Source organism: Ovis canadensis, chromosome 10 (assembly GCF_042477335.2).
Source record: "Ovis canadensis isolate MfBH-ARS-UI-01 breed Bighorn chromosome 10, ARS-UI_OviCan_v2, whole genome shotgun sequence".
NCBI lineage: Eukaryota > Metazoa > Chordata > Mammalia > Artiodactyla > Bovidae > Ovis > Ovis canadensis.
In genome coordinates, this window is record NC_091254.1 from 80,425,607 (window position 1) to 80,451,946 (window position 26,340).

General features: G+C 41.0%; 1 protein-coding gene across 2 annotated transcripts in view; it reads left to right on the plus strand.

The window, feature by feature from the left end:
- GPC5 (glypican 5) overlaps nt 1-26,340 on the plus strand; it is a 1,663,234-nt gene that overhangs the window by 51,268 nt on the left and 1,585,626 nt on the right. Inside the window, exon 1 of one of the 2 annotated variants that reach the window (XM_069601871.1) lies at nt 9,551-10,088. The exons of the other annotated variant lie outside the window; for it this stretch is intronic. Coding sequence (XP_069457972.1) covers nt 9,926-10,088 — 163 coding nt within the window. The 5' untranslated portion in view covers nt 9,551-9,925. Of the gene's footprint in view, nt 1-9,550; nt 10,089-26,340 lie in introns of those variants that run through there. 2 annotated transcript variants of the gene reach the window in all.

Consider the following 26,340-nt stretch of genomic DNA (forward strand, 5'->3'; position numbering starts at 1 on the left):
AATTTTTTTTTTTTAAATAATTCAATTCAATAATATTTTAATTTTTAAAAATAGAGTACAGGCCTGATACAAACTGAATGACCTGAGCCCAGGAGGATGATTCAGATCAGGAAGAGATTTTTAGGCAATAAGCTCCCTGGAATATAATGCAATCAACTGCTAACTTAATGAGAAAGAGTGAGATAGTTGGAATGAAAAAGATGACTATGGGAGAAAGATGGATAAATTGCCAAGTCTTACAATTTATATTACACAAAGACATTACAGGAGAGAGAGGTTATGAACATTCAGGATTGGCAAGAATGATTTTATTAATAAAAAGAACAGACTTCAGGGTGCTGTGTTAATTAATTAAGAAACCCACGGATGAGGGAGAGTGTAAACTGCAGGGAAGACCCTAAAGTCCCTTTTGTGAAAATCAAGTTTGAGATAATGGTAGGATGTGCTGTGCTGTGCCTAGTCACTCAGTCGTGTCCGACTCTTTGTGACCCCATGGGCTGTAGCCCGCCAGGCTTCTCTGTCCATAGGATTCTCCAGGCAAGAATACTGAGTGGGTTGCCATGCCTTCCCCCAAGGGGATCTTCCCAACCCAGGAATCGAACCAGGGTCTCCTGCATTGCAGGCAGATTCTTTACCAGCTGAGCTACCAGGGAAGCCCTGATGTAGGATACCCACATTAAAAAGCAGAGGAGGTAGAGGAGAGGGCAGACCAGGAGGGAAAGGCCTGTGAATACTGAGCACAGGTGCCAAAAGTGAAGGTATGAGAGCCAGGTGCTGCTGCTGCTGCTAAGTCGCTTCAGTCGTGTCCGACTCTGTGCGACCCCATAGATGGCAGCCCACGAGGCTCCCCCGTCCCTGGCATTCTTCAGGCGAGAACACTGGAGTGGGTTGACATTTCCTTCTCCAATACATGAAAGTGAAAAGCAAAAGTGAAGTCGCTCAGTCGTGCCTGACTCTTAGTGACCCCATGGACTGCAGCCTACCAGGCTCCTCGGTTCGTGGGATTTTCCAGGCAGGAGTTCTGGAGTAGGGTGCCATTGCTTTCTCCGTGAGAACCAGTTAGGTTCTGGGTATTCATGGTATTCATTGCCTAGGACTGCCATAACTTGTTACCCACAATAGCCACGAACTCTGTGGCTTAACACAATAGAATGTTTTCCCCACACAGTTCAAAAGGCCAGAGTCTGAAATCAGGATGTCAGCAGGTTTGGTTTCTCCTGGAGACTCTGAGGAAGAAATCCGTCATGCCTCTCTTCCAGCTGCAGGTGGTTGTAGCAATCCTTGGCATTCCTTGGAGTGTAGCTGCCTCACTCAGTCTCAGCCTCCTTCTTCACATCGTTTTTCCCTCTCCCTCTCTGTGTCCTTTCCTGTTCTTAAAAGGACACTAGTCACTGGATTTAGGACTCATGCTAAATAAATATAGGATAATTTCATCTCGATATCCTTAATTAATTACATCTGCAAAAGCCCTGTTTCCAAATAATTTCACATTCTGAGGTTGTGGGTGGACGTGAATTTTTCGAGGGGAACATTAATCAACCCAGCACATCCTCCTAGAAATATGTAGTAAAGGAAGAGCAAGTCATAACGTTTAAGCCCTGGGACATACTAAGCATTAGGAGACAGGAAAGGGGGAGAAAGAGGCAGAAGAATAGAAGAGGAAACGGAGAGCTAGGAGCACTAGGATGGTACTGCCAAGAAAGCTGGAGAGTTAGAGACTTTCAGAGAGGGCATAGCAACCTTAGGTTTGGCAGATCATGCAAAAAAAAAATGGACAAATGTGATTTATGAGCATCAAGAAAACAATTCCAAGATCATTTGAGAATATGGACAAAGAAAGAAGAGTGAGGGAAAATTGGGATGAAATATATTATAGGAAATTCAGTAGCTCTGATGGAGTTTCCCTCCCCCAAGACAGGAAAGACCAGAATACAGTTCTCCTCCAAGAGCAGAAAGTTGGCAATTATGTAAAATCTCACCAGGCACAACCAGAGGGAGAGTTGTTCTCTCTTCTCACAAAATCTAGATCAAGAAGAGAATTCAAAAGTGGTCAGAGCAAGGGATTTCTTCTTTCTGCCTGAGAGCATGAACTGCTTGTACCTTTTCATATGCAAATATAAGGAATTAGACTGAATGCTAATTAAATTGCAAAGAATTTGTAAAGTGGTGTCACATTTAGGGGTAGTTAATAAGGCCTGTTCATGGACCTTATTTATAAATAGCAAAGATTAAACATATGATAAAAGGAATTTTTAGCTGGAACAATTAAAGATCAATTATGACAATGGTACATGGCAGTGAAAACCTCTGGAAGAGCTTGCCTCCTCGTTAATCAAAGATAATTATCAATTATGAGGCTTTATCATTAGTAGTGTCTACACTTTGCATCTTAAAAAGCTGATGATAATTAGTTGCCAGTTCTTGCTGTAAATGCTCATTATGTTCTGAGAGGTGTACTGTTTCCTTTTAAAATGACTTTTAGGTCATGACCTTGAGTGACTTAGACTCTGTGTCCCTGCACTGAGTTGAAATCAAGCTCCTTTTTGCCATTTCCCGCCCTCCCCCCCGCCACCACAAGATAATTTGAGAGGTATATAAATGCTAAATAATATGAAGAAACAGTACTATGAATATGAAGCAAGCAAAAGATTTTAGTTTGAATAGTTACTGAGTTCAGAGGATGAGTTTATTGTCCTAACTACATCTAAGATGTAACTAACAGATCAGGAATTCATGACAGGTATTTTTCCAATGGAGAAGAAACAATGTCTGTTTATTAAGTACTTACATGAACCAAGAATTGGAAAACATACTTCACATATGTTATCTCAGTTAACCCTATCAATAACATTATAACACAGGTATTGTATTTACTCCTTGTTTTACATAGGTAATAAGGATAGAGGCCATCCCAGGTGGCTTGGTGGTAAAGAATCCACCTGCCAACGCAGCAGACTCCTGTTTGATACTTGGGTTGGGAAGATACCCTTAAGAAGGAAATGGCAACCCACTCCAGTATTCTTGCCTGGAAAATCCCATGGACAGAGGAGACTGGCAGGCTATATTGTCCTTGGGGTCACAAAAGAGTTGGACATGACTTAGTGCCTAAACAACAACAACAACAAGGAAAGAGTATCAGAGTGGTTTAACAACTTGTCCAAAATGACACAGATAATGAATAATCATTCTGGAAAATACTTAATGTATAGTATTAAAATTCATCTTATCTGAAGAGATTAATATTTAAGATATTATAATATCTGAAGCTGCAGGAAAACAATTAGAAAACCAGTTCTTTAACTCTGAACTAAATAATTACTTTGATAGTAACATTAAACGTTTAAGACATTGACTTCACATTTTTATCACAGAAAAGGAAATAAAAAGAAGTGAAACAGACATCAGAGATTTATTGAAAGTCACATATCAGAGGATGCAATATCCACACATAATTTTAATCCAGAAGTTATAACCTGGTTTTAAAAGTGTTTATTGATACTATTCTATCAGATAGTGATGTTTTCCTCTTTGAAGGTAATACAAAATGAAGCAGTTGAATTGAAGTTAAGGCTGACTATTGCTTAAAAATAATCACAGAAATCTACTATAGGGCACTTGAGAACATCAGACTCATACGGGCCAAATTCATTCAGTAAAGTTATGGATGTGCACAAGACATAGTCAGCTACTGATCAGAAGGTCGAGGTGGGCATGGCAGGTTCTCTAGACCTCACAAGGCTTATAGTCCAGCAGATACAGTTTTGCAGCCCTTTAGTTTTCACATTAAACAACCAGCAGCAAACAGGTATACATTTTTTTTTAGCCTAGTTTAATTTCTGAAAAATGTTTTTTTGTTTTATATGGGATAGTATATTAACATGTTCTAGATAAGTGAATTTATTTAATGCAGTTGTCTTTCTTTAAAATATTGGCATAATTAATGATGAAATTGAATTTTAAATGTGGATTTTACTCATTTGTTAATCAAAAATAGTTGGGATCATATATATTAGTTGGTGCAAATATCTACATTTGCAAATGAGGGAAATTTGTACTGTATTCCTTTTCACCATAATGTACTACAAAAGTAGAAGTGAAACTCGCTCCCGATTCTTTGTGACTCCAAGGACTATACAGTCCATGGAATTCTCCAGGCCAGAATACTGAAGTGGTTAGCCTTTGCCTTATCCAGGGGATCTTCCCATCCCAGGAATCGCACCTAGATCTCCCACATTGTTGGTGGATTCTTGACCAGCTGAGCCACAAGGGAAGCCCCTATAATGTACTATAGTTTACACATGTAATGTATATCATAACTTTAGAAAACAGTTTTTACATTCTTAGATATAGACTAGGGCTTCCCTAGTGGCTCAGCTGGTAAAGAATCTGCCTGCGATGCAGGAGACCTGAGTTTGATCTCTGTGTTGGGAAGATCCCCTGGAGAAGGGAATGGCTACCCATTCCAGTATTCTGGCCTGGAGAATCCCATGGACTGTATAGTACATGGGCTCGCAAAGAGTTGGACACGACTGAGCGACTTCACTTTCTTTCTTTGCAGATATAGACTAGAATAAAATTATTTGAAGGCATTTAGTTTTATAAGCTCATTGAGTGTTCCTGGGTTCCTTCCTTTTGTGTCTTTTCTAAAGCTTTCATTCTCATTTAGAACAGCTAATATATTTCTTTCTCAGTAAATTCTCTGAAAGAAAGTAAACTGTCTTTCACTAGAAACTGCAAGCACAGAACCAGGTAAAATTAAATACAGTATGAAATACTTTTGAAACTTCTGTACAGGAACAGTTGGTTTATCTAATGCTTTTTGAGAAATAGTTACATTGTCATTGCCTTGAAGCATATATACTGTGAGATAATGACATGTGCATCTAAAATATTTCAAAATCACTGATAAACATGTACTGGTGATTAGAAGAGGAGGTTTTTCAAATCGGAAATATACATTAGCAGTAGATTGTTTTAGGAAGGGTTCGCTTGAAAATGTGTTTGCTGATCACAAAGTCAGTTTCCCACTGACTCCCAAGTACATTTCAACTTAGGGTCTGGTTTTGAGGATTTTATGGAACGTTGTAATTTGCCACCAGTTCTCGCCTGCAGGCAGCTTTTTCTCAACCATTGCTCTCTTGACCTAAGGAGACAACAGGAGAGGATCCCTCAATTTCCTTCTGATTACTTGGTGGGAGAAATTCATTTCTAGGTTCAACTGGGGCTGACCTCCAATTTGGCTCCCTTTAATAGGACAGTGTTTAGAAGAGTAAGAAGGTAGGACAAGGCAAAAGTCAGGATTTTGGGGGGAAAACAGCTAGCTGGAAGCATTTGTATTGCCTTCTACTTACCTCATTGATGAAGGAAGGGTTCCTTTTAATTAAGTCCCTAATTAATATGAGATGGCCAAACACATGATGGGCAGATGAGACAGCAGTTTATATTAATCACACACAGTCCAGAGAAAGAAGACACCGCATGCCATGCAGGGCCACACAGGGGTCCACTCGGAAGCAGAGTGAACCAGTAGGGCTGTGACAGGCAGGCTTTGTAATGACGAGAGGGTTAGGTGACCCCTGGTTCTCATGGAGGACATGAGACTTGTTTGATAATTTCAGTGGACTGTAGGGAAGAGAAACCAGTTGCGTTGGAGATAAGATGGGATGGAGCTGGTCTGGCTGATAGGGAAGCTGGTCTGGGAGGGATCTTTTCCTGCTGGGTAGGGTAGGGGTCATATCTGGCAAGTGCAGAACACACCTGTAGACCTCTGGGACCCCAGGAGGCTCCAAGATGTCAAAGCAGCACATGGTATTTTAGCCCTTACAATATAGTTCTCATGATTGAAAGTTTCTGGAGGGAGAAGCCAGAGGCAAGTAGGACCTCAGGCGGCTATGGAGGAAGATACTGTTGAGCTAGGGTTGGAGCCACTGCAGGTCTCTGGACCACTACGGAGATGAGGTTTGCTGACTATACCAAAGGAAAAGCAGGGAGTACCAGGGTTTCTACCCATATATGATACAGATTGAGTCAGGGGCCACAAAACAGGTGTCTGGTGTGCAGAATAGGAGAGGTGGTAGCTGAGGGAGTGCAGAAGCTGGCATGCCTGGCTTCCATTTAATCTCTTCATACTTCTGTTTCCTCATGAGTTGTATAATAGTAACTGTCTCATGAGGTGGCTGAAACATTAAATGAGATAGTAATACCTGTAACCCCTTTAAAAATATTAATTTTGATTGGGTACAGGAGTTAACTTCAACCAGTTTCTGAGGGTGAGCTTTAGTGGCTAGTATTAGCCTAAATTGACAGTCATATTGGAGGGCAATGTGGTATCATCAGATCTCCTAAGCCATGTTGGAGTTTCTTTATTTCTCTTTATGAGGTGTTGAGTTGACACACTGTAAATGGTTACTTAGAAGCTTTACATTTAGAAGAATACTAAAGTGTATTTTAAATAATGACCATTTAGAGATTCTTCTAAGAGTATTTCAAAAGCAAAACACAGTGCCTATTATATAAAAGGTATTCAATAAATGTTTATTGAATAACCTTTGAAAAATGAGGCATTATCACTATCAAATTATAGAAATTCTTCCTTGCTTCATCTGTAATCTTTACAGGTAAATTGATCAAAAGATTATAGTACAGTGTGTAGAGGTTTTGCTCTAGAGTGTTCATGTAAAAGGCACTTCGGTATTGTATTCTGGTTGGAAGAAGCAAGTTTGTCTTCAAGTTCATCCATGGTTAGTAGCAGTAAAGAATAAAGAGGTAGAAATAAAATAATTATTTTTTGTAAGTGGGGGCATTTTACATGGACTAAATGTATTTATTTTCTCATTAGACCCTACTCCATTTCTATATATAACTTTCCATCTAATTATTCTGCTGAAATAAACTGCAAAAACATGGAGAAGAGAGCTTGCTTACATGCCTCTGTAATTCCTATTATGCCTTAGCGTATAGTTTCTTAAAAATACAGTATATGTTCAATCAATACTTCTAAGTTGATTAGTTTTTACTGAACCACCAATAATTCTCAATGTTTGTGATTTTTTCCCTTGTAAGACAGATTGTTTTAGAGATTCCAAGTGAATGAATTGGACCAAGTAAATGCTGAGATCCTTTTAGTGCTACTCTGTGATGATCAAATCAATCAAGGAGAAAGCTTGGTTAAGAAGAAAAAGAAGTTCGGGAAAAACCTAGGGATTTTGGACTTCCATGTGGTTCAGTGGTTGAGAGTCTGCCTGCCAATGCAGGGGATGTGGGTTTGATCCCTGGTCTGGGAAGATCCCACATACCGTGGGGCAACTGGGCCCATGTGTCACAACTACTGAAGCCCTTGTGCCCTAGAGCTCATGCAATGAGAAGTCACTTCAATGAGGAGCCCACTGCAGCAACCAGAGAGTAGCCCCCACTTGGGGCAACTAGAGAAAGCCAGTGCACAGCAACAAAGACCCAGCATAGCCAAAATCAAATAAATATTAAAAAAGAGAAAATCTAGGGGCTTATTAGCCTTAATATTAACATATAAGGACTTAACATATAAGTAACATATTTTACTGAATGTAACCCAATAGGTTCTTTGGTATGGCATGGAGTGGTTGAGGAGAGCCCTTGGTTAATAGCAAACATTCTGGATTTCAAGGCCTCGGTTTGATTTCTGGTTCTACCATTTAATAGCTTTGTTGGCCTTGGGCAAATCACTTCACCTCTCTGAGCCTGTTACCTCATCTGTAAAAGAGTGACAATAGTGGTAACTACTTTATAGGGTTGTTATAAAGATTAAATGAATGACTTCAGTTCAGTTCAGTTCAGTTGCTCAGTCGTGTTCGACTCTTTGCGACCCCATGAATTGCAGCACACCAGGCCTCCCTGTCCATCACCAACTCCCGGAGTTCACTCAGACTCACGTCCATCGAGTCTGTGATGCCATTGAGCCATCTCATCCTCTGCTGTCCCCTTCTCTCTTTCCCCCAATCCCTCCCAGCATCAGAGTCTTTTCCAATGAGTCAACTCTTCGCATGAGGTGGCCAAAGTACTGGAGTTTCAGCTTTAGCATCATTCCTTCCAAGGAAATCCCAGGGCTGATCTCCTTCAGAATGGATTGGTTGGATTTCTTTGCAGTCTTAGGATCCTTGAAAAGCACTTAGAATATTGTGTGGCATCTAAGCACAGTACACATTCTCATGGTCATTCTTTTTTTTTTTCTGGTAGGTAGAGCTGACTTCCAAATAGTCTTTCCACACTTGGTGGCTAGGGAAGAAGATTCATGGGGGTAGTATCCACCCTTTCCCTCTTCAGGACACATATATAAAGCTTTGCTTGAAGTCCTTGAATTAAGCTATTTTTAAAATTCTCATTTATTGAGAAAGCATCTTAAAAACCATCTAGTATTCATGGAATTGATGTCAAAAGCCAAGTAAGCACCATTTCCCTGAAGAAGTACCTCAGCCATTGCCCTGGGATGGTTTTAGAGCAAGCAATCTACTGCTGAAATCTCTGCCTTTGATATCACTGGTCATTAAAAGTCTCATGACACTTAACTAAGACAAAATTATTCATCTCTATTTCTTGGCAAAGGTTCAAATATGAGAATAAATTCCCTTTAAGTGGTTAGAGCATTTATAGTTCCTGTGGCCTGATGCTTTTAAGTAGTTTTGTTTTACTGGAGGAGGACTTTCTTCAGGTACCTATAGAAGATGAAACACTTGTCGTTCACAGGCTTAGTGTTGAGTCAATCACATTTCAGAAATACACCTGGCCTTTGGCTTTTCATTTCTAATGGATTCCTTTTGTAAATTGACAAAATTCCTTTGTCATTTTAAAATCGTTTAAAGTCTTCATTTTCCTCTCTTCCTTGTGAGAAACTCTCCTGAGCACTTTTGCCTTAGTAAATCTTTGAGAAATGCTTTTAAAATTGGAGAAGTGGTAAAGCTCAGAAGGGCCCTTATAGATAAAAAGTACAGAAGCAAAATATGATGCTAACCGGTAGTAAGAGAAGAAACTGGATTTTACTGTCTAAGCAAGGACGTTATAGTGTTTACATGTAATTTTTATGACTTCTAAATTCTTTCAGAAAATTGTAATACTAACAAAAAATATTCCAAAGTGGCAACATAAAACAATTTTTAAAAAGTAGCTTCTCCTGTACACTCTTTTCAAACTAAGTGCTATCGAGCCTCACAATTGAGATCTTTAAGGATAATTTTTTTTTTTTTTTTGGTATTTTGTATTGTGCCCAGATACCATTTCAAGCAATTCAAATACAAATTCCTATGCATTGAAGACCTCGATTTATAGGGAAGTATTTCATCTTAGTTCTAGTTGGTATTTCTCGTATCTTGTCTTCTCGGAGCTCTTTTCATCAGACTGTTGGTCCCAGGAATGGATGGGGAGAGGGAGGTTCGGTTTCGTTTCGTTTCCTTGCTCCAGGCAACGCCGCTCGAGTGTTTCTCCAGCCAGGGCCGCGTGGACAGCGGCTCAGCCGCTGGGCGGGTGCGGCCCGTGGCGTCGCGCGGGGGCGTGGCTTAACCACGGGGCGGGGCCTGTCCACGGAGCCGGGGCGGGGCCTTCCGCGGAGCGCGACCCGCGGGCGAGTCTCAGGTTGGCAGCTGGCAGTGCAGCCCTCGGCGACGGCGCCGGTGGCCAGAGCCGAGTGCTCACAGGCTCCGTGCGGCTCCAGCCGTTGTCCTGGCTCGCACCGCGCCATCTCGCTCCCGCCGGAGAGGGAGACCCGGCGGCGCTCTGCCCGAGAACACCGCGGTCTGTCTCGGGACACCTTAGGAGAAGGTGAAGCCGGGGTCTCAGAGCGGTAGGACTCCCGCCCGCCGCCGGATCGCACCGCCGAGGCTTTTCCAGCGTCTGCAGCGCGGGGCGCGCGGGGAGAGTGGGGTCCGCGGCGCGGGAAGGAGTGACTGGGACACCGAGGATGGGCGCGCAGACCTGGCGCGTGGGCTCTCGCTGTCTCCTCCTGCTGGCTCTCGTGGGGTCTGTCCGAAGCGAGGGCGTGCAGAGCTGCGAAGAAGTTCGGAAACTTTTCCAGGGGCGCCTGGTGGGACCTGTCAAGGGGCTGCCGGATTCGCCGCGGGCAGGTAAGGCGCGGGCAGTGGGAGAGGGCTAGGCGCCTGGGCGCGGGCTGGGGCGTCCGGAGCGCGGACCCTGCACTGCTCAAGCTTTCGGAATGGCCTTTCGTGGGAGAAGTTGACCTTTCAGGTCCTCCGACAGCACAAGGTGCCTCCCGGAGAAGGGCGGTGTGGCCATTCCGAGTGCAGCGCAGCTCCGGGAGCTCCAGGGCTCAGCCTGCTGCTGAGCTGAGCACCGGGCGTTCGCTTCCCGCCCGGCTCCCTTAGTCTCACTGATGCGTTGCAAGAGGCCAGCAGAGCTGACAGCGGGGGACAGCGCTGCCTGACCGCGATTCTGTTACTAGTGGGAACTTCCCCAGTGCCCCGCCGGGGGGCCTCGGTTTGCTGCTTTCTCCCACAGTGGATGGAGTTGGGTTGGTCGCTCCAAGTTTGATACTAAAAACACAAACCTGCATTATCCTCCTTTGCTGGAGAATGGGGTACTGAGCAGGGCGGCCGGTGTCCTTTGTTATGAGGACTCGGAGCCTGTGCACTCACCCTGGTGTAACTCTGTGCCCCGCTCTTTACGCCCGGGCATCAAGTCCCTCCTTGCAGGAACCAACTCAGTGTGCCTCTCGGAACCATTGCGTAGTTGCAACGCCTGAACGATGTGCTGGCAACAGGCGATCAAATAGAGTGCACCGGGGAGCCACTTAACACGGGTGAGATCTATCAGACAGAGATCGAAGGGGAAGGAATACAGTGAGTGTGGCCAGTGTGGATTCTGCTTCTTGCGTGCGCCTGCACCTTTACCAGCTATTCGGCGCCCCCTCCGTGCTTCTGCGGGCGGATTTCCAGTAACATTCGGTCTGGAAGAATAGATCTTAGTTGTTAAACGCAACGGCAGGTGTCTGGAGTTAAGATCTTACTGGAGCAGTGCACCTAATTACGAGGCTAATTGCCAAATGCTGTGAGCTTATTGGCTGGACAGTGAACTTGTGGAGGATGCTTGGGTCTAAATCTGTGCTCCTCTGCCTGTGTGGGTTGAGGAGACTTGCTGCTAGCACTGGGGAGCCGTAGCTCTTTCGCTTGATTTCTTGTCTGGTTATCAACTCCGTTCTAGGGTCATCCCACAAGGAAAATCTGAGCATTTGGGCACAGTGAATCCATTTTAGTTTACATGACTAGTTTTTTAAACAAACACGCAAATATATATTTGGATACCTGTTCCGTACTAGGCACTTTTACTAGTTGAGACCGCATAGATGCTCTCAGCTTAGGGCAATTCTGTCTTCAAGGGATACCACCACTCCTTGTAAACCGGTCGTTTTATTTCAGTGCATTTGTTTCATGAAAAAAACAAAAACAAAACAAAACCTCATTTGCCAGTAGCTAAAGCAGCTTAAGTGACTGTGTTAGGGCGGTGGGAGTCGGGGCGTGGCATTGAGCTGTGAAATCCTCAGCTGAATAATTAGATTTTGCCCCCCCCCCCCATCCCATAATTTTGGCTGATATGTTCCCAAAGTGGACAGTTTAGGACTTGATTTCTCCACCCCTCTCATATCTCCATGTTTCCTGTACTTGCTAAATGTAATACAGTGATTAGAAGGTATTGCAATTCTAGAATCCTGTGTGTGTTTCATCTCTTTAGAAGAACTTTGCAGAGTATCAATCACTGGGTAACATTTTACTGAAACTGAAGCTGGGCCCTACAGTAGAGAAGGAAAGCATACTTCTTTGTGTTTGCTACACATGGCACAAAAAAAAGCCAGGATGGCAGGCATCTTCTTTTCTAAAACATTCTGGTTTGTTTCCCCATTGCTAGTACTTTTCTTTATCTGTGACTTAAGGCAATGGAGGGCTCATAGAAGCACCTACTGAGGGGGCCATGCAGGGCTGAACTCTTAGGGACATCAGTGGTGCTGCTGAAAAGTGCTGAATTCCTTTGACATTTGCAGTAAGAAAAAGTCACATGAAAGTATTATTCTGAATCAGAATCACCCAATAACAAGCACTCACATCTGAATTTGATATAATTCTGAATTTTTTGTTTCTCTATTATTGATTACTTTTTATTTGAATAATTACATTAAACTGTTTCTTTAAACATCGATGTCTCTTATCTTTCCACTAAATTTTTTTTCATTTCCCCATTTGAGTGAATCACACATACCACATGGCTCATAAATGCTTTTCTTTATTTTTGTATTTATATATGATCTATAACATTTAATTTGATTAAGTATAGTAGTTGAACCTTATTTTCTAAAATTACCCTCAATCTCAAGAGAAAACATAGTTAATATCTACATAGTCATTCTCACATAAGAATAGAAATACTAATATTTTTGTTAGCAAGTACTTGTATTTAGCACATAGACTTTCACTGACTAAAGCTGGTTCATTTAAATTTGATATTTGTTTTCCTTGAAGGTTAATTTTTTTTTTTTTTTTTTTAGTGCTTTCTTGCATTTCTTGTCTACAAGTGGTTAATTCCTGAGATGCCTGGCCAAAATGCCATTTAAAAAGTATAAGCAGGTAGAATAACTTCTTACAGTTTCATCCTATATTTGTGACTTTTAAATCTTCTGAAAACTATGTTACCCAATTTGAAATTACTAAAAGGGTGAGAACAGCCATTTAAGCTGTTTCTCAGATTCCACTCACCTTTGTTCTCTACCCTGCTCCAATTCTTTTAAGCCTATTGAGCTCCTAAGGATGTTTGGATGAGAAATGTAAAAAAGGAGAGAAGGTGTAAATGTGATTAGAATTACAGATTTCCCTGTGTTCTGATTTTATTTCCTAAGTAGTAGTCAAGGTGCCCTTTGCTCTTGTTTGTTTTGTTCAGAAAAGAACTGTTAGTGAAAGTGTCTTTATTTTTATTTTATTTATTGGGGAGGAGGGATCATGTTTTCCCATAGAAATTCTCTTCACACAGGCATTATTCTCCTTTTTTAAAGAAGATAATTCAGAAAGGAGAAGCTTATAAAAATCCAAGGCTAACTTCAGATAATTTATATACCAACTAGTTTTTAAAATGTGAGAGTAGCTTGTGCAAGGTGACTTTTTCTTGGTAGCTTTGCCTGTAAATGGGATAGTAAAAATAAACTTGGTGTGGCAATATTAAATTTTAATATTATCAGACACTTTAAATTGTGCTCTATAGTTTGTATTTTTTAACTACTTTCATTATAATCCAATCTTATATTGTCTTTGAGGTCAGTATTGTTGCGTACTCATGCCCAAGATAAACAATCTACCTGGTGATCTTAGAGTTTGGAATTACAGACATTTGGATTCAAAACTAGGCCCTGGCACCTGTATCTCTGTGACTGAGGCACATCAGTTAGCCTTTTTGAACCTCTGTTTTCTCACCTGTAAAATGGGAATAGTGGTTCTTAAAGGCTTGTTACAAAGATGGAATGAAATAATATATGTATATAAAATAGCACGAATCCAGGCACATAGTACTCAAAAATGTGTTGCTGTTATTACAGTTTTTTGTTTAATGTCCTGATTGTAACTGGACTTGAGCTTTAAGGGTGAAATTTTAGTTTTGGATGTCTATAAATCAGAACTTTAAAAAAAAAAGTAAGAACTAGTTTTTTAAAAGTCACACATGACAAAAAAAGTCACATGATTGTTTCTAAAATTGGGAAATATGTCTCTATCTGAAATGATTCTTATTAGGTTATGGTGAAAATTTTGTTTCTTTTCACGAACTAATGGAAACTCACAGAAACCTATCTGAGATGGTAGTTATTGGATTATGGTGAATGTTTTGTTTCTTTTTGTGAACTAATGGAAACTATAAGAAAGAAAGCTATCTGAAATGGTAATGGTATTTGTTAGGTTATGGCGAGTATTCTGTTTCTTTCTGTGGGCTAAGGGGAACTCTAAGAAAGAAAACAGGCTGCACTGTGCCACTGCTCACTGTAACACCCAGAGCCACCTGGTGTTTATATTCAGAGAGGCGGAGGAGTGTGGGTGAGGTGGCTTAGGTCATCACACAATTAGATGGCTGCTGGCCACAGTCACTCATTGACAGTAATCTCAAACTGGGACTCTTGTTTTTTTGTGAACTAACACCCTCTTTTGCTGCTTGGGCAGCATGGTTATGGTGATACAAAGCCATGAAAGGGACCCACAGGCTGACAGCAAGGCAGATTATTAATATCAGGATTGCCCTGTACTGAAACTTACCAGCCAAGAACCGCAAGAAACAAGATGAGAGTCAAACAAACTAGGTTTTACTTGCTGCAGCAAGGGAGATCATGCAGCTCAGGAACTGTGGGTGCCTTGGTAAGAGGCAGTTGAGAGGGACCTTTTACAGGATCTGGCCTTGTGCTGGGTGATTACAAGGGTTTAAGGAAGCAGGGCAATTCAGGAATTGGGCGTCTTCATAACTTACCTAGGTGTTAGGAAGATTAAGATGACGGGGGTGGATGGGTAAAATAGATAGCTAGTGGGAACCTCCTGTATGGCCCGGGAAACTCAGCTCGATGCTCTGTGATGACCTAAAGGGGTGAGATAGGGGAGTGGGAAGGAGGTTCAGGAGGGAGGGAATATATGTATACATACAGCTGATTCACTTCGTCGTACAGCAAAAACCAACGGAACATTGTAAACAACTAAACCCCAATTTAAACAGAAAGATGAGAGTAGTTGTCTTTAATGAAGAAGCAGTAGTCACGCTTGTTGGTCGGGAAGAGGGGAGGTTCAGTCGTTTTGTGGCTGTAGAGTCTCCTTGTGGCCATCCTGCTGCATCAGAGGTCTCAGGTGGCTTTGTCCCATCATTGCTGTCTTATTCTGAGCAGGTTGTCTCTGTTGAGTTGTAAACATGAAGGCTTAGTTCCAGTGTCAGGGGAACTTGTCACTTTCTCCTCTGGAAAATCTAGTACGTGCCTTGATGTCTAAGAAAATGATATATTTCTTTTTTTTTTTTTTTAATTTAGGCTTTTAGTGAAGCTTAATAATGGGGAAGCAAGTACAATTTTCTACTTTAGGACCGTAGATCATGACTGTCCGTCAGAGCCTGAATTGTACTAATCACATCTTCTCTCATAGTCCATTTACTAGCAAATGTAAATGTTGTGTGCACCCCGGCCCCTCTCCACCCTCCTTTATGCCAAGTATCTAACATTTCATATTTGTCTAATTGGCCTTATGGAGGGGTGCAGTCTAGGGAACTTGAGAATGGCATTTTATAATTATATGCTCCCCCCAACCATGATTCCAGCTTGCTAGGACTTTCTAGAACATGAAATTCGGCTTGTCTGATAAGAACACCTTCTTGGTTTATATAGCATTTCTTTTATTATTAACTAGTGTAAGACCAAGAGGAACATTTCAACAACCAGATGCTACTCCTAAACAGGCATGATTTATAAATCAGTGGCCTCTTGATATAACTGTTCAAGAAACCACAAATCCATTTTGTTAAAATAGAGTCATGAGAGACTTCATTCATATGCTTTGTTGAAATGTATTGCAAACATGAAATCCAGTGTACTCAGTTAACTAACAAGAGCAATTCATTTTACTAGAGAATAGCCATTGTTCATATCTACCTTTCTTTTATAAAAGCCTGCCCTTCAGTTAGAAGAAAAGACAAAAGCAATTGTGCTCTCAATTCTTCTGTTTTTCAGCTTTAGAAATCTCAAATTTCATCAATTATACTGCTAAAATCATCCTTAAATAATTAGTCATTCTTCTGTGAATCACGGAAAATTAACACAGCTTTTGATTAGCCTTATCAGGCTCACATACAGCTACCATGTAAGTTGAATGTATAATGAACCTTTACAGAAAGAAAATGAGATTTTTGTACTTTCATGGTTTTATGAAACAATCTACATTCTTTTGAAAATTTAAAATATTGAAAAGTACAAAGAAAGCAAAAAAATTATATCATCCAGAAATAACCACCAAAACCCCTTTGAATTATCTTTTCAACACCCTCATCAATCCTCTGCTTAGCACATACATAATTTTTGAATGAGCATAGGATCACTTTATCTCTCTTTGTAACACACCTTTTCCAATGATAAATATCCTTCCAAACATATATATTTTTAGTGACTAAGATTCTACTGTACACTTCATTGAATTCTCTATTGCTATTGAAAATATAGGTTTCTAGTATTTGCTATCATAAAATCACATGGCTAAAGACATGAAAGGCAAATGTGCCAAACTCCTTCCTTACTCATAGCTTTGCAATCATATCATCTGCATTCATTCAGCTTTAGTATTTTTCAGTGTCGGCAGGCACCATTGACCTGTGGGATTGGATAATTCTTTGTTGTTGGCCATGGAGGGAGGTGCTGTCCTGTGGATTATCAGGTGCTTAGAAACTTCCCTGATCTTTACCTCCTGGATGCCAGTAGCAATGCCTTGCCCTCTCCGGTTCGGATAATCAGAGATGTCTCTAGACATTGCCAAATGACCTAGAAGAAGCAGAATCATCCTGGTTGAGAACCATTGGCATAAATGTCCAACCTATGGATCTGTTACACAAATTCATTATGTAGCTGGTTGGTTTGCAAGCCTCAGGTCTCAGCTTAAGTGTCAGCTCCTAGAGAAGCCTTTCTCTGGTTTTGGGCTTCCCTGGGGCCTCAGTGGTAAAGAGTCCATCTACCAGTGCAGGAGATTCAGGAGACTTGGGTTAAATCCCTGGGTCAGGAAGATCCCCTAAAGGAGGAAATGGCAACCCATTCTAGTATTCTTGACTGCAAAGTCCCATCGATCCTGGAGCCTGGTGGGCTACAGTCCCTGGGGTCGCAAAGAGTCAAACACGACTGAGCATGTGGAACACACGCACTTACTTCTCAGGGTTCACTGAACTCTGTTCCCCTTAGTTTCTTTCCTGGCACTTGTCATGGTGCCGTATTTCTTTTCTTTTTATTGTTGATCTTTTACCACTGGGTTGTGTGCATGATGAGGCTAGAAAATGTCTTCTGAGGCTGGGTGTATGGATATGAAACCTGTGCAGTCGCACAGGGTCCCACACTCAGAAGGGCCCCACGCTTGGTTTAATGCTCTGCTGTTTCCATCTTGGGGTTTGAATAAAGGGTCCCGGGTTTCCTTTTTGTGTTGGGCCCTGCTGATGATGTAGGCAGTCTAGTTGCATACCTTGATCACTATAGAATATCTGGTGCTCAGAACATGCCTGACACAGAATAGGAGTTGAAATGTTTGTCGAATACTTTATTTTATTTTATTTTTTAATTTTTAGTTTTTTATTTTTTACATTTTAAAATCTTTAATTCTTACATGCATTCCCAAACATGAACCCCCCTCCCACCTCCCTCCCCAGAACATCTTTCTGGGTCATCCCCATGCACCAGCCCCAAGCATGCTGCATCCTGCGTCAGACATAGACTGGCGATTCAATTCACATGATAGTATACATGTTAGAATGTCATTCTCCCAAATCATCCCACCCTCTCCCTCTCCCTCTGAGTCCAAAAGTCCGTTATACACATCTGTGTCTCTTTCCCTGTCTTGCATACAGGGTCGTCATTGCCATCTTCCTAAATTCCATATATATGTGTTAGTATACTGTATTGGTGTTTTTCTTTCTGGCTTACTTCACTCTGTATAATCGGCTCCAGTTTCATCCATCTCATCAGAACTGATTCAAATGAATTCTTTTTAACGGCTGAGTAATACTCCATTGTGTATATGTACCACAGCTTTCTTACCATTCATCTGCTGATGGACATCTAGGTTGTTTCCATGTCCTGGCTATTATAAACAGTGCTGCAATGAACATTGGGGTACATGTGTCTCTTTCAATTCTGGTTTCCTCGGTGTGTATGCCCAGAAGTGGGATTGCTGGGTCATAAGGTAGTTCTATTTGCAATTTTTTAAGGAATCTCCACACTGTTCTCCATAGTGGCTGTACTAGTTTGCATTCCCACCAACAGTGTAGGAGGGTTCCCTTTTCTCTACACCCTCTCCAGCATTTATTGCTTGCAGATTTTTGGATCGCAGCCATTCTGACTGGTGTGAAGTGGTACCTCATTGTGGTTTTGATTTGCATTTCTCTAATAATGAGTGATGTTGAGCATCTTTTCATGTGTTTGTTAGCCATCCGTATGTCTTCTTTGGAGAAATGTCTATTTAGTTCTTTGGCCCATTTTTTGATAGGGTCGTTTATTTTTCTGGAGTTGAGCTGCAGAAGTTGCTTGTATATTTTTGAGATTAGTTGTTTGTCAGTTGCTTCATTAGCTATTATTTTCTCCCATTCAGAAGGCTGTCTTTTCACCTTGCTTATATTTTCCTTTGTTGTGCAGAAGCTTTTAATTTTAATTAGATCCCATTTGTTTATTTTTGCTTTTATTTCCAGCATTCTGGGAGGTGGATCATAGAGGATCCTGCTGTGATTTATGTCTGAGAGTGTTTTGCCTATGTTCTCCTCTAGGAGTTTTATAGTTTCTGATCTTACATTTAGATCTTTAATCCATTTTGAGTTTATTTTTGTGTGCGGTGTTAGAAAGTGATCTAGTTTCATTCTTTTACAAGTGGTTGACCAGTTTTCCCAGCACCACTTGTTAAAGAGATTGTCTTTACTCCATTGTATATTCTTGCCTCCTTTGTCAAAGATAAGGTGTCCATATGTGTGTGGATTTATCTCTGGGCTTTCTATTTTGTTCCATTGATCTATATGTCTGTCTTTGTGCCAGTACCATACTGTCTTGATGACTGTGGCTTTGTAGTAGAGCCTGAAGTCAGGCAAGTTGATTCCTCCAGTTCCATTCTTCTTTCTCAAGATTGCTTTGGCTATTCGAGGTTTTTTGTATTTCCATACAAAGCTTGAAATTATTTGTTCTAGTTCTGTGAAAAATGTGGCTGGTAGCTTGATAGGGATTGCATTGAATTTGTAAATTGCTTTGGGTAGTATACTCATTTTCACTATATTGATTCTTCCAATCCATGAACATGGTATATTTCTCCATCTATTAGTGTCCTCTTTGATTTCTTTCATCAGTGTTTTATAGTTTTCTATATATAGGTCTTTAGTTTCTTTAGGTAGATATATTCCTAAGTATTTTATTCTTTTTGTTGCAATGGTGAATGGAATTGTTTCCTTAATTTCTTTTTCTACTTTCTCATTATTCGTGTATAGGAATGCAAGGGATTTCTGTGTGTTGATTTTATATCCTACAACTTTACTATATTCATTGATGAGCTCTAGTAATTTTCTGGTGGAGTCTTTAGGGTTTTCCATGTAGAGGATCATGTCATCTGCAAACAGTGAGAGTTTTACTTCTTCTTTTCCAATTTGGATTCCTTTTATTTCTTTTTCTGCTCTGATTGCTGTGGCCAAAACTTCCAGAACTATGTTGAATAGTAGCGGTGAAAGTGGACACCCTTGTCTTGTTCCTGACTTTAGGGGAAATGCTTTCAATTTTTCACCATTGAGGATAATGTTTGCTGTGGGTTTGTCATAGATAGCTTTTATTATGTTGAGGTATGTTCCTTCTATTCCTGCTTTCTGTAGAGTTTTTATCATAAATGGATGTTGAATTTTGTCAAAGGCCTTCTCTGCATCTATTGAGATAATCATATGGTTTTTATTTTTCAATTTGTTAATGTGGTGAATTACATTGATTGATTTGCGGATATTGAAGAATCCTTGCATCCCTGGGATAAAGCCCACTTGGTCATGGTGTATGATCTTTTTAATGTGTTGTTGGATTCTGATTGCTAGAATTTTGTTGAGGATTTTTGCATCTATGTTCATCAGAGATATTGGCCTGTAGTTTTCTTTTTTTGTGACATCTTTGTCAGGTTTTGGTATTAGGGTGATGGTGGCCTCATAGAATGAGTTTGGAAGTTTACCTTCCTCTGCAATTTTCTGGAAGAGTTTGAGGAGGATAGGTGTTAGCTCTTCTCGAAATTTTTGGTAGAATTCAGCTGTGAAGCCATCTGGACCTGGGCTTTTGTTTGCTGGAAGATTTCTGATTACAGTATCAATTTCCGTGCTTGTGATGGGTCTGTTAAGATTTTCTATTTCTTCCTGGTTCAGTTTTGGAAAATTGTACTTTTCTAAGAATTTGTCCATTTCTTCCACGTTGTCCATTTTATTGGCATACAACTGCTGATAGTAGTCTCTTATGATCCTTTGTATTTCTGTGTTGTCTGTTGTGATCTCTCCATTTTCATTTCTAATTTTATTGATTTGATTTTTCTCTCTTTGCTTCTTGATGAGTCTGGCTAATGGTTTGTCAATTTTATTTATCCTTTCAAAGAACCAGCTTTTGGCTTTGTTGATTTTTGCTATGGTCTCTTTTGTTTCTTTTGCATTTATTTCTGCCCTAATTTTTAAGATTTCTTTCCTTCTACTAACTCTGGGGTTCTCCAACTCTTCCTTTTCTAGTTGCTTTAGTTGTAGAGTTAGGTTGTTTATTTGACTTTTTTCTTGCTTCTTGAGGTATGCCTGAATTGCTATGAACTTTCCTCTTAGCACTGCTTTTATAGTGTCCCACAGGTTTTGGGTTGTTGTGTTTTCATTTTCGTTAGTTTCTATGCATATTTTGATTTCTTTTTTGATTTCTTCTGTGATTTGTTGGTTATTCAGAAGTGTGTTGTTCAACCTCCATATGTTGGAATTTTTAATAGTTTTTCTCCTGTAATTGAGATCTAATCTTAATGCATTATGGTCAGAAAAGATGCTTGGAATGATTTCGATTTTTTTGAATTTATCAAGTTTAGATTTATGGCCCAGGATGTGGTCTATCCTGGAGAAGGTTCCATGAGCACTTGAAAAAAAGGTGAAATTCGTTGTTTTGGGGTGAAATGTCCTATAGATATCAATTAGGTCTAACTGATCTAATGTATCATTTAAAGTTTGCGTTTCTTTGTTAATTTTCTGTTTAGTTGATCTGTCCATAGGTGTGAGTGGGGTATTAAAGTCTCCCACTATTATTGTGTTATTGTTGATTTCCCCTTTCATACTTGTTAGCATTTGTCTTACATATTGCGGTGCTCCTATATTGGGTGCATATATATTTATAATTGTTATATCTTCTTCTTGGATTGTTCCTTTGATCATTATGTAGTGGCCTTCTTTGTCTCTTTTCACAGCCTTTGTTTTAAAGTCTATTTTATCGGATATGAGTATTGCCACTCCTGCTTTCTTTTGGTCTCTATTCGCGTGGTATATCTTTTTCCAGCCCTTCACTTTCAGTCTGTATGTGTCCCTTGTTTTGAGGTGGGTCTCTTGTAAGCAGCATATAGAGGGGTCTTGTTTTTGTATCCATTCGGCCAGTCTTTGTCTTTTGGTTGGGGCGTTCAACCCATTTACGTTTAAGGTAATTATTGATAAGTATGATCCCGTTGCCATTTACTTTATTGTTTTGGGTTCGGGTTTATATACCCTTTTCGTGTTTCCTGTCTAGAGGATATCCTTTAGAATTTGTTGGAGAGCTGGTTTGGTGGTGCTGAATTCTCTCAGCTTTTGCTTGTCTGTAAAGTTTTTGATTTCTCCTTTGTATTTGAATGAGATCCTTGCTGGGTACAGTAATCTGGGCTGTAGGTTATTGTCTTTCATCACTTTAAGTATGTCTTGCCATTCCCTCCTGGCCTGAAGAGTTTCTATTGACAGATCAGCTGTTATCCTTATGGGAATCCCCTTATGTGTTATTTGTTGTTTTTCCCTTGCTGCTTTTAATATTTGTTCTTTGTGTTTGATCTTTGTTAATTTGATTAATATGTGTCTTGGGGTGTTTCGCCTTGGGTTTATCCTATTTGGGACTCTCTGTGTTTCTTGGACTTGGGTGATTATTTCCTTCCCCATTTTAGGGAAGTTTTCAACTATTATCTCCTCAAGGATTTTCTCATGATCTTTCTTTCTGTCTTCTTCTTCTGGGACTCCTATAATTCGAATGTTGGAGCGTTTCATATTGTCCTGGAGGTCTCTGAGATTGTCCTCGTTTCTTTTAATTCGTTTTTCTTGTTTCCTCTCTGATTCATTTATTTCTACCATTCTATCTTCTATTTCACTAATCCTATCTTCTGCCTCCGTTATTCTACTATTTGTTGCCTCCAGAGTGTTTCTGATCTCATTTATTGTGTTATTCATTATATTTTGACTCTTTTTTATTTCTTCTAGGTCCTTGTTAAACCTTTCTTGCATCTTCTCAATCCTTGTCTCTAGGCTATTTATCTGTGTTTCCATTTTGATTTCAAGATTTTGGATCATTTTCACTATCAATATTCGGAATTCCTTCTCCGGTAGATTCCCTACTTCTTCCTCTTTTGTTTGGTTTGGTGGGCAACTCTCCTGTTCCTTTACCTGCTGAGTATTCCTCTGTCTCTTCATCTTGGTTATATTGCTGCGTTTGGGGTGGCCTTTTTATATTCTGATAATTTGTGGAGTTCTCTTTATTATGGAGCTTCCTCACTTTGGGTGGGGTTCTATCAGTGGCTTGTCAAGGTTTCCTGGTTAGGGAGGCTTGTGTTGGAGTTTTGGTGGGTGGAGCTGGGTTTCTTCTCTCTGGAGTGCAGTGGAGTGACCCGTAATGGGTTATGAGACATGAGAGGTTTGGGATAATTTTGAGCTGCCTGTATATTGAGGCTCAGGGGAGTGTTCCTGTGTTGCTGGAGAATTTGCGTGGTATGTCTTGTTTTGGAACTTGTTGGCCCTTGGGTGGAGCTTGGTTTCAGTGTAGGTATGAAGGCATTTGATGAGCTCCTATTGCTTAATGTTCCCTGAATTCAAGAGTTCTCTAATGTTTTCAGGCTTTGGGTTTAAGCTTCCTGCTTCTGGTTTTCAGTTTTATTTTTACAGTAGCCTCTAGACTTCTCCATCTATACAGCACCGATGATAAAACATCTAGGTTAAAGATGAAAAGTTTCTCCACCTTGAGGGACACTCAGAGAGGTTCACTGAGTTACAAGGAGAAGAGAAGATGGAGGGGGTAGTTAGAGGTAACTGGAATGAGATGCGGTGAGATCAAGAGAGGAGAGAGCAAGCTAGCCAGTAGTCTCTTCCTTATGTGCGCTCTATAGTCTGGACTGCTCAGAGGTATTTACAGAGTTATACGGGGAAGAGGAGAGGGAGGAAGTAGACAGAGGTGACCAGGAGGATAAGAGAGAGGAATGAGTAGGAGAGAGACAAATCCTGCCAGTAACCAGTTCCTTAGGTGTTCTCTACCGTCTGGAACACACAGAGATTCACAGAGTTGGATAGAGAAGAGATGGGGGAGAAAAGAGACAGAGGCCACCTGGTGGAGAAAAAGGAGAGGCCAGAGGAGGAGAGAGTGGACAAGCCAGTAATCTCGCTCTCAGGTAAACTTGGGTAGTGAAGTTTGGGTTTTTAAATGTACAAAATTGACAACAAAGATTAAAAATCTGGAGTAGAGGTTGGATTTTCAAAGATACAATATTAAAGAAAAGCAGAAGGAAAAAGGAAGAAAGAAAAAAAAAGAATTATTAAAAAACAAACAAACAAACAAACAAAAAAAACCAAAACACCAACAACCATCCAAAGAGTATATATGGTGTTTGCCTTAAAAAAAAAAAAAAAGTCTTTTTTTAAAAAAAAAATAGTAATACTAGGTTATAGAAATAAAAATTAGAGGAGAAATAGAAGACTTAACAATTAAAAAAAAGCTCGGAAAAAAAAGAAAAAAAAAAGCAAAAGGCAAAAAAAAAAAAGAATGATTTTAAAAATATTAAAAAATTAAAAATATATCTGGCTCTTCTCTGATGTTATGGGCCGTGTGGGCTCACTTCCAAGGTGGTTTCCTCTGTTTAACTTCTTCTGTTTGCTGGTTTTTAGGCTCACTAGTTCAGTCGCGCTGTGGGGAGGGGGGATGCTGCAAACAAATAGCACTGTCGTGTGTACACAGTATCTCTGCCCCGCTTGACCTGTCCTTTCTCGCGGTGCACAAACCGCTCCGGCTCTACGATGCTCAGCCGGGAACCGTCTGGGGCCGGCCTTAGGCTGCGTGCACTTCCCCGGTCCAAGCCGCTCAGGTTCGGCCCTCAGGCAGCCCTCAGAGGCACAAATGCGGCTGGGACTGCGCTTTGTGCCCTTCCCAGGTCCGAGTAGCTCAGGAGTTTGGCGAGCGCAATCGCCGCGGCTTGTCACCTTTTCCGCCGCTGCTGCTCAGCTTTCTGGGTGGACCGCTGGCGCACCCCGTGAAGCAGACTGTGACTGTCCAGCACCCCCAGAAGTCTTAGCAAAGGAGCCTGCTTGCAGTTAGGTAAGTAAAGTCTCTCTGGGTCTGCAATTGCCCCTTTCCAGTCCTTACGGCTCTGGCTGCCTGTCCCCGGCGGGGAATGGTCTGCAGCCGGCTTTTTCCGCTCCGTCCTTTGTTCTGTGCTCAGTCCTGGCGGTGTCTTATGTTCGAGCTTTTCGCGTGGTAGCTATCCCACAGTCTGGTTTGCTAGCCCAAGTTAGATCGTTCTGGTTGCGCGTGGGGCGTTCCTGCCCGATTCTTGCAAAGCTCTGCAGCCCGCGCCTCCCGCGCGTCCCTGCCCTGCCCCCACTTCCCAATGGCGATGCAGGCGTCTTGCTGCTTTTCCGCTGGGGGAGTTACTGGTGGGCTTGTAATCTCTTGGTTTTAATTATTTATCTATTTTTCCTTCCTGTTATGTTGCCCTCTGTGTTTCCAAGGCTCGCCACAGACTCGGCAGGGAGAGTGTTTCCTGGTGTTTGGAAACCTCTCTTCTTAAAATTCCCTTCCCGGGACGGGCTTCCCTTCCCGGGACGGAGCTCCCTCCCCACCTCCTTTGTCTCCTTTTTCGTCTTTTATATTTTTTCCTACCTGTTTTGAAGAGAATGGTCTGCTTTTCTGGTTGCCTGATGTCCTCTGCCAGCCTACAGAAGTTGTTTTGTGGAGTTTGCTCGGCGTTGAAATGTTCTTTTGAGGAATTTGTGAGGGAGAACGTGATCTTCCCGTCCTATTCCTCCGCCATCTTTAGAGATCCCCCCCCTGAGTGTTTTTTGAAAGGAATGATGCTAAAGCTGAAACTCCAATACTTTGGCTACCTCATGTGAAGAGTTGACTCACTGGAAAAGACTCTGATGCTGGAAGGGATTTGGGGGCAGGAGGAGAAGGGGACGACAGAGGATGAGATGGCTGGATGGGATCACTGACTCGATGGACATGAGTTTGAATGAACTCCGGGAGTTGGTGATGGACAGGGAGGCTTGGCGTGCTGCGATTTATGGGGTTACAAAGAATTGGACACGACTGAGCAACTGAACTGAACTGAAACATTTTTAGTCCTTTAGAGCCTGCCTGCCTTGTATACTCCACAAAGCTGAACTCATTTGCTAGCCATTCATAAAACAAACTCTGGGGCTGAAAATGATCCCAGGTTGTTGTTGCTCTTCAAAGCAACATCACCTGTTTACTCAGAATTCACATCTTGTGCAAAGCAACATCACCTGTTCACGGGAGTTGTTGCTGTTCAGTCGCTCAGTCATGTCTGACTTTTTGTGACCTCAAGGACTGCAGCATGCTGGGCTTCCCTGTTCTTCATTCTTTCCTGGAGTTTGCTCAAACTCATGTCCATTGAGTCAGTGATGCCATCCAACCATCTCATCCTCTGTCACCCGCTTCTCCTCCTGCAATTTCCATCTCTCTGGGATTTTTCTTTCTTTCTTTCTCTTCTGGGTGGTAATCCTATACTCCTGTCTTGTTGCATCTCTTCTCATACAACCTGTTAAAGTGGGACCCAAATAAAGCTCATTGTCGTCTTCAGATCCTTCTTTTCCTTGACCAACCCTAAAATCCTCACTCACCACATACACATTAGTATTTAGTTATTTCCAGTGTAAGGTTGGGACTCGAAGTAGCAATACCAATTTTAAATGTATGTCTTGCCTTCTGCTAGACTACAGGCTACTTGAGAGCAGGAACTGTGGTTGATTTTTGTTGTTGTTCTGTGATTAGGCCGAACTTAATAAGTTGATTTTGATTTTTAGAAATAATCTTATATTCCTACTCAATAGGCTCAATTTATTGTGTTTAATTATTAGATTATGCATGTATTAATTGACTGAGAAATATAGAAAGTGAAGTTTTTAAGAATATATTCTGACCTGGGCTTAGTTGTGTTGTTGAATAAATTGTTTACATAGAGTTAATATCTTCTTATGTAACTCTAGCACAAAAAGTGACTTAATGCTTTTGTTTAAATTTAAAGACATTTTTAACTGTCTTAGCTAACATTTTTGAAATAGCGTAAATGAATTGCCAAACAAATGTCTAGAAGAATTCCTTAAATGCTCTGAAAGGGAAGGAAGATTATTTAACCT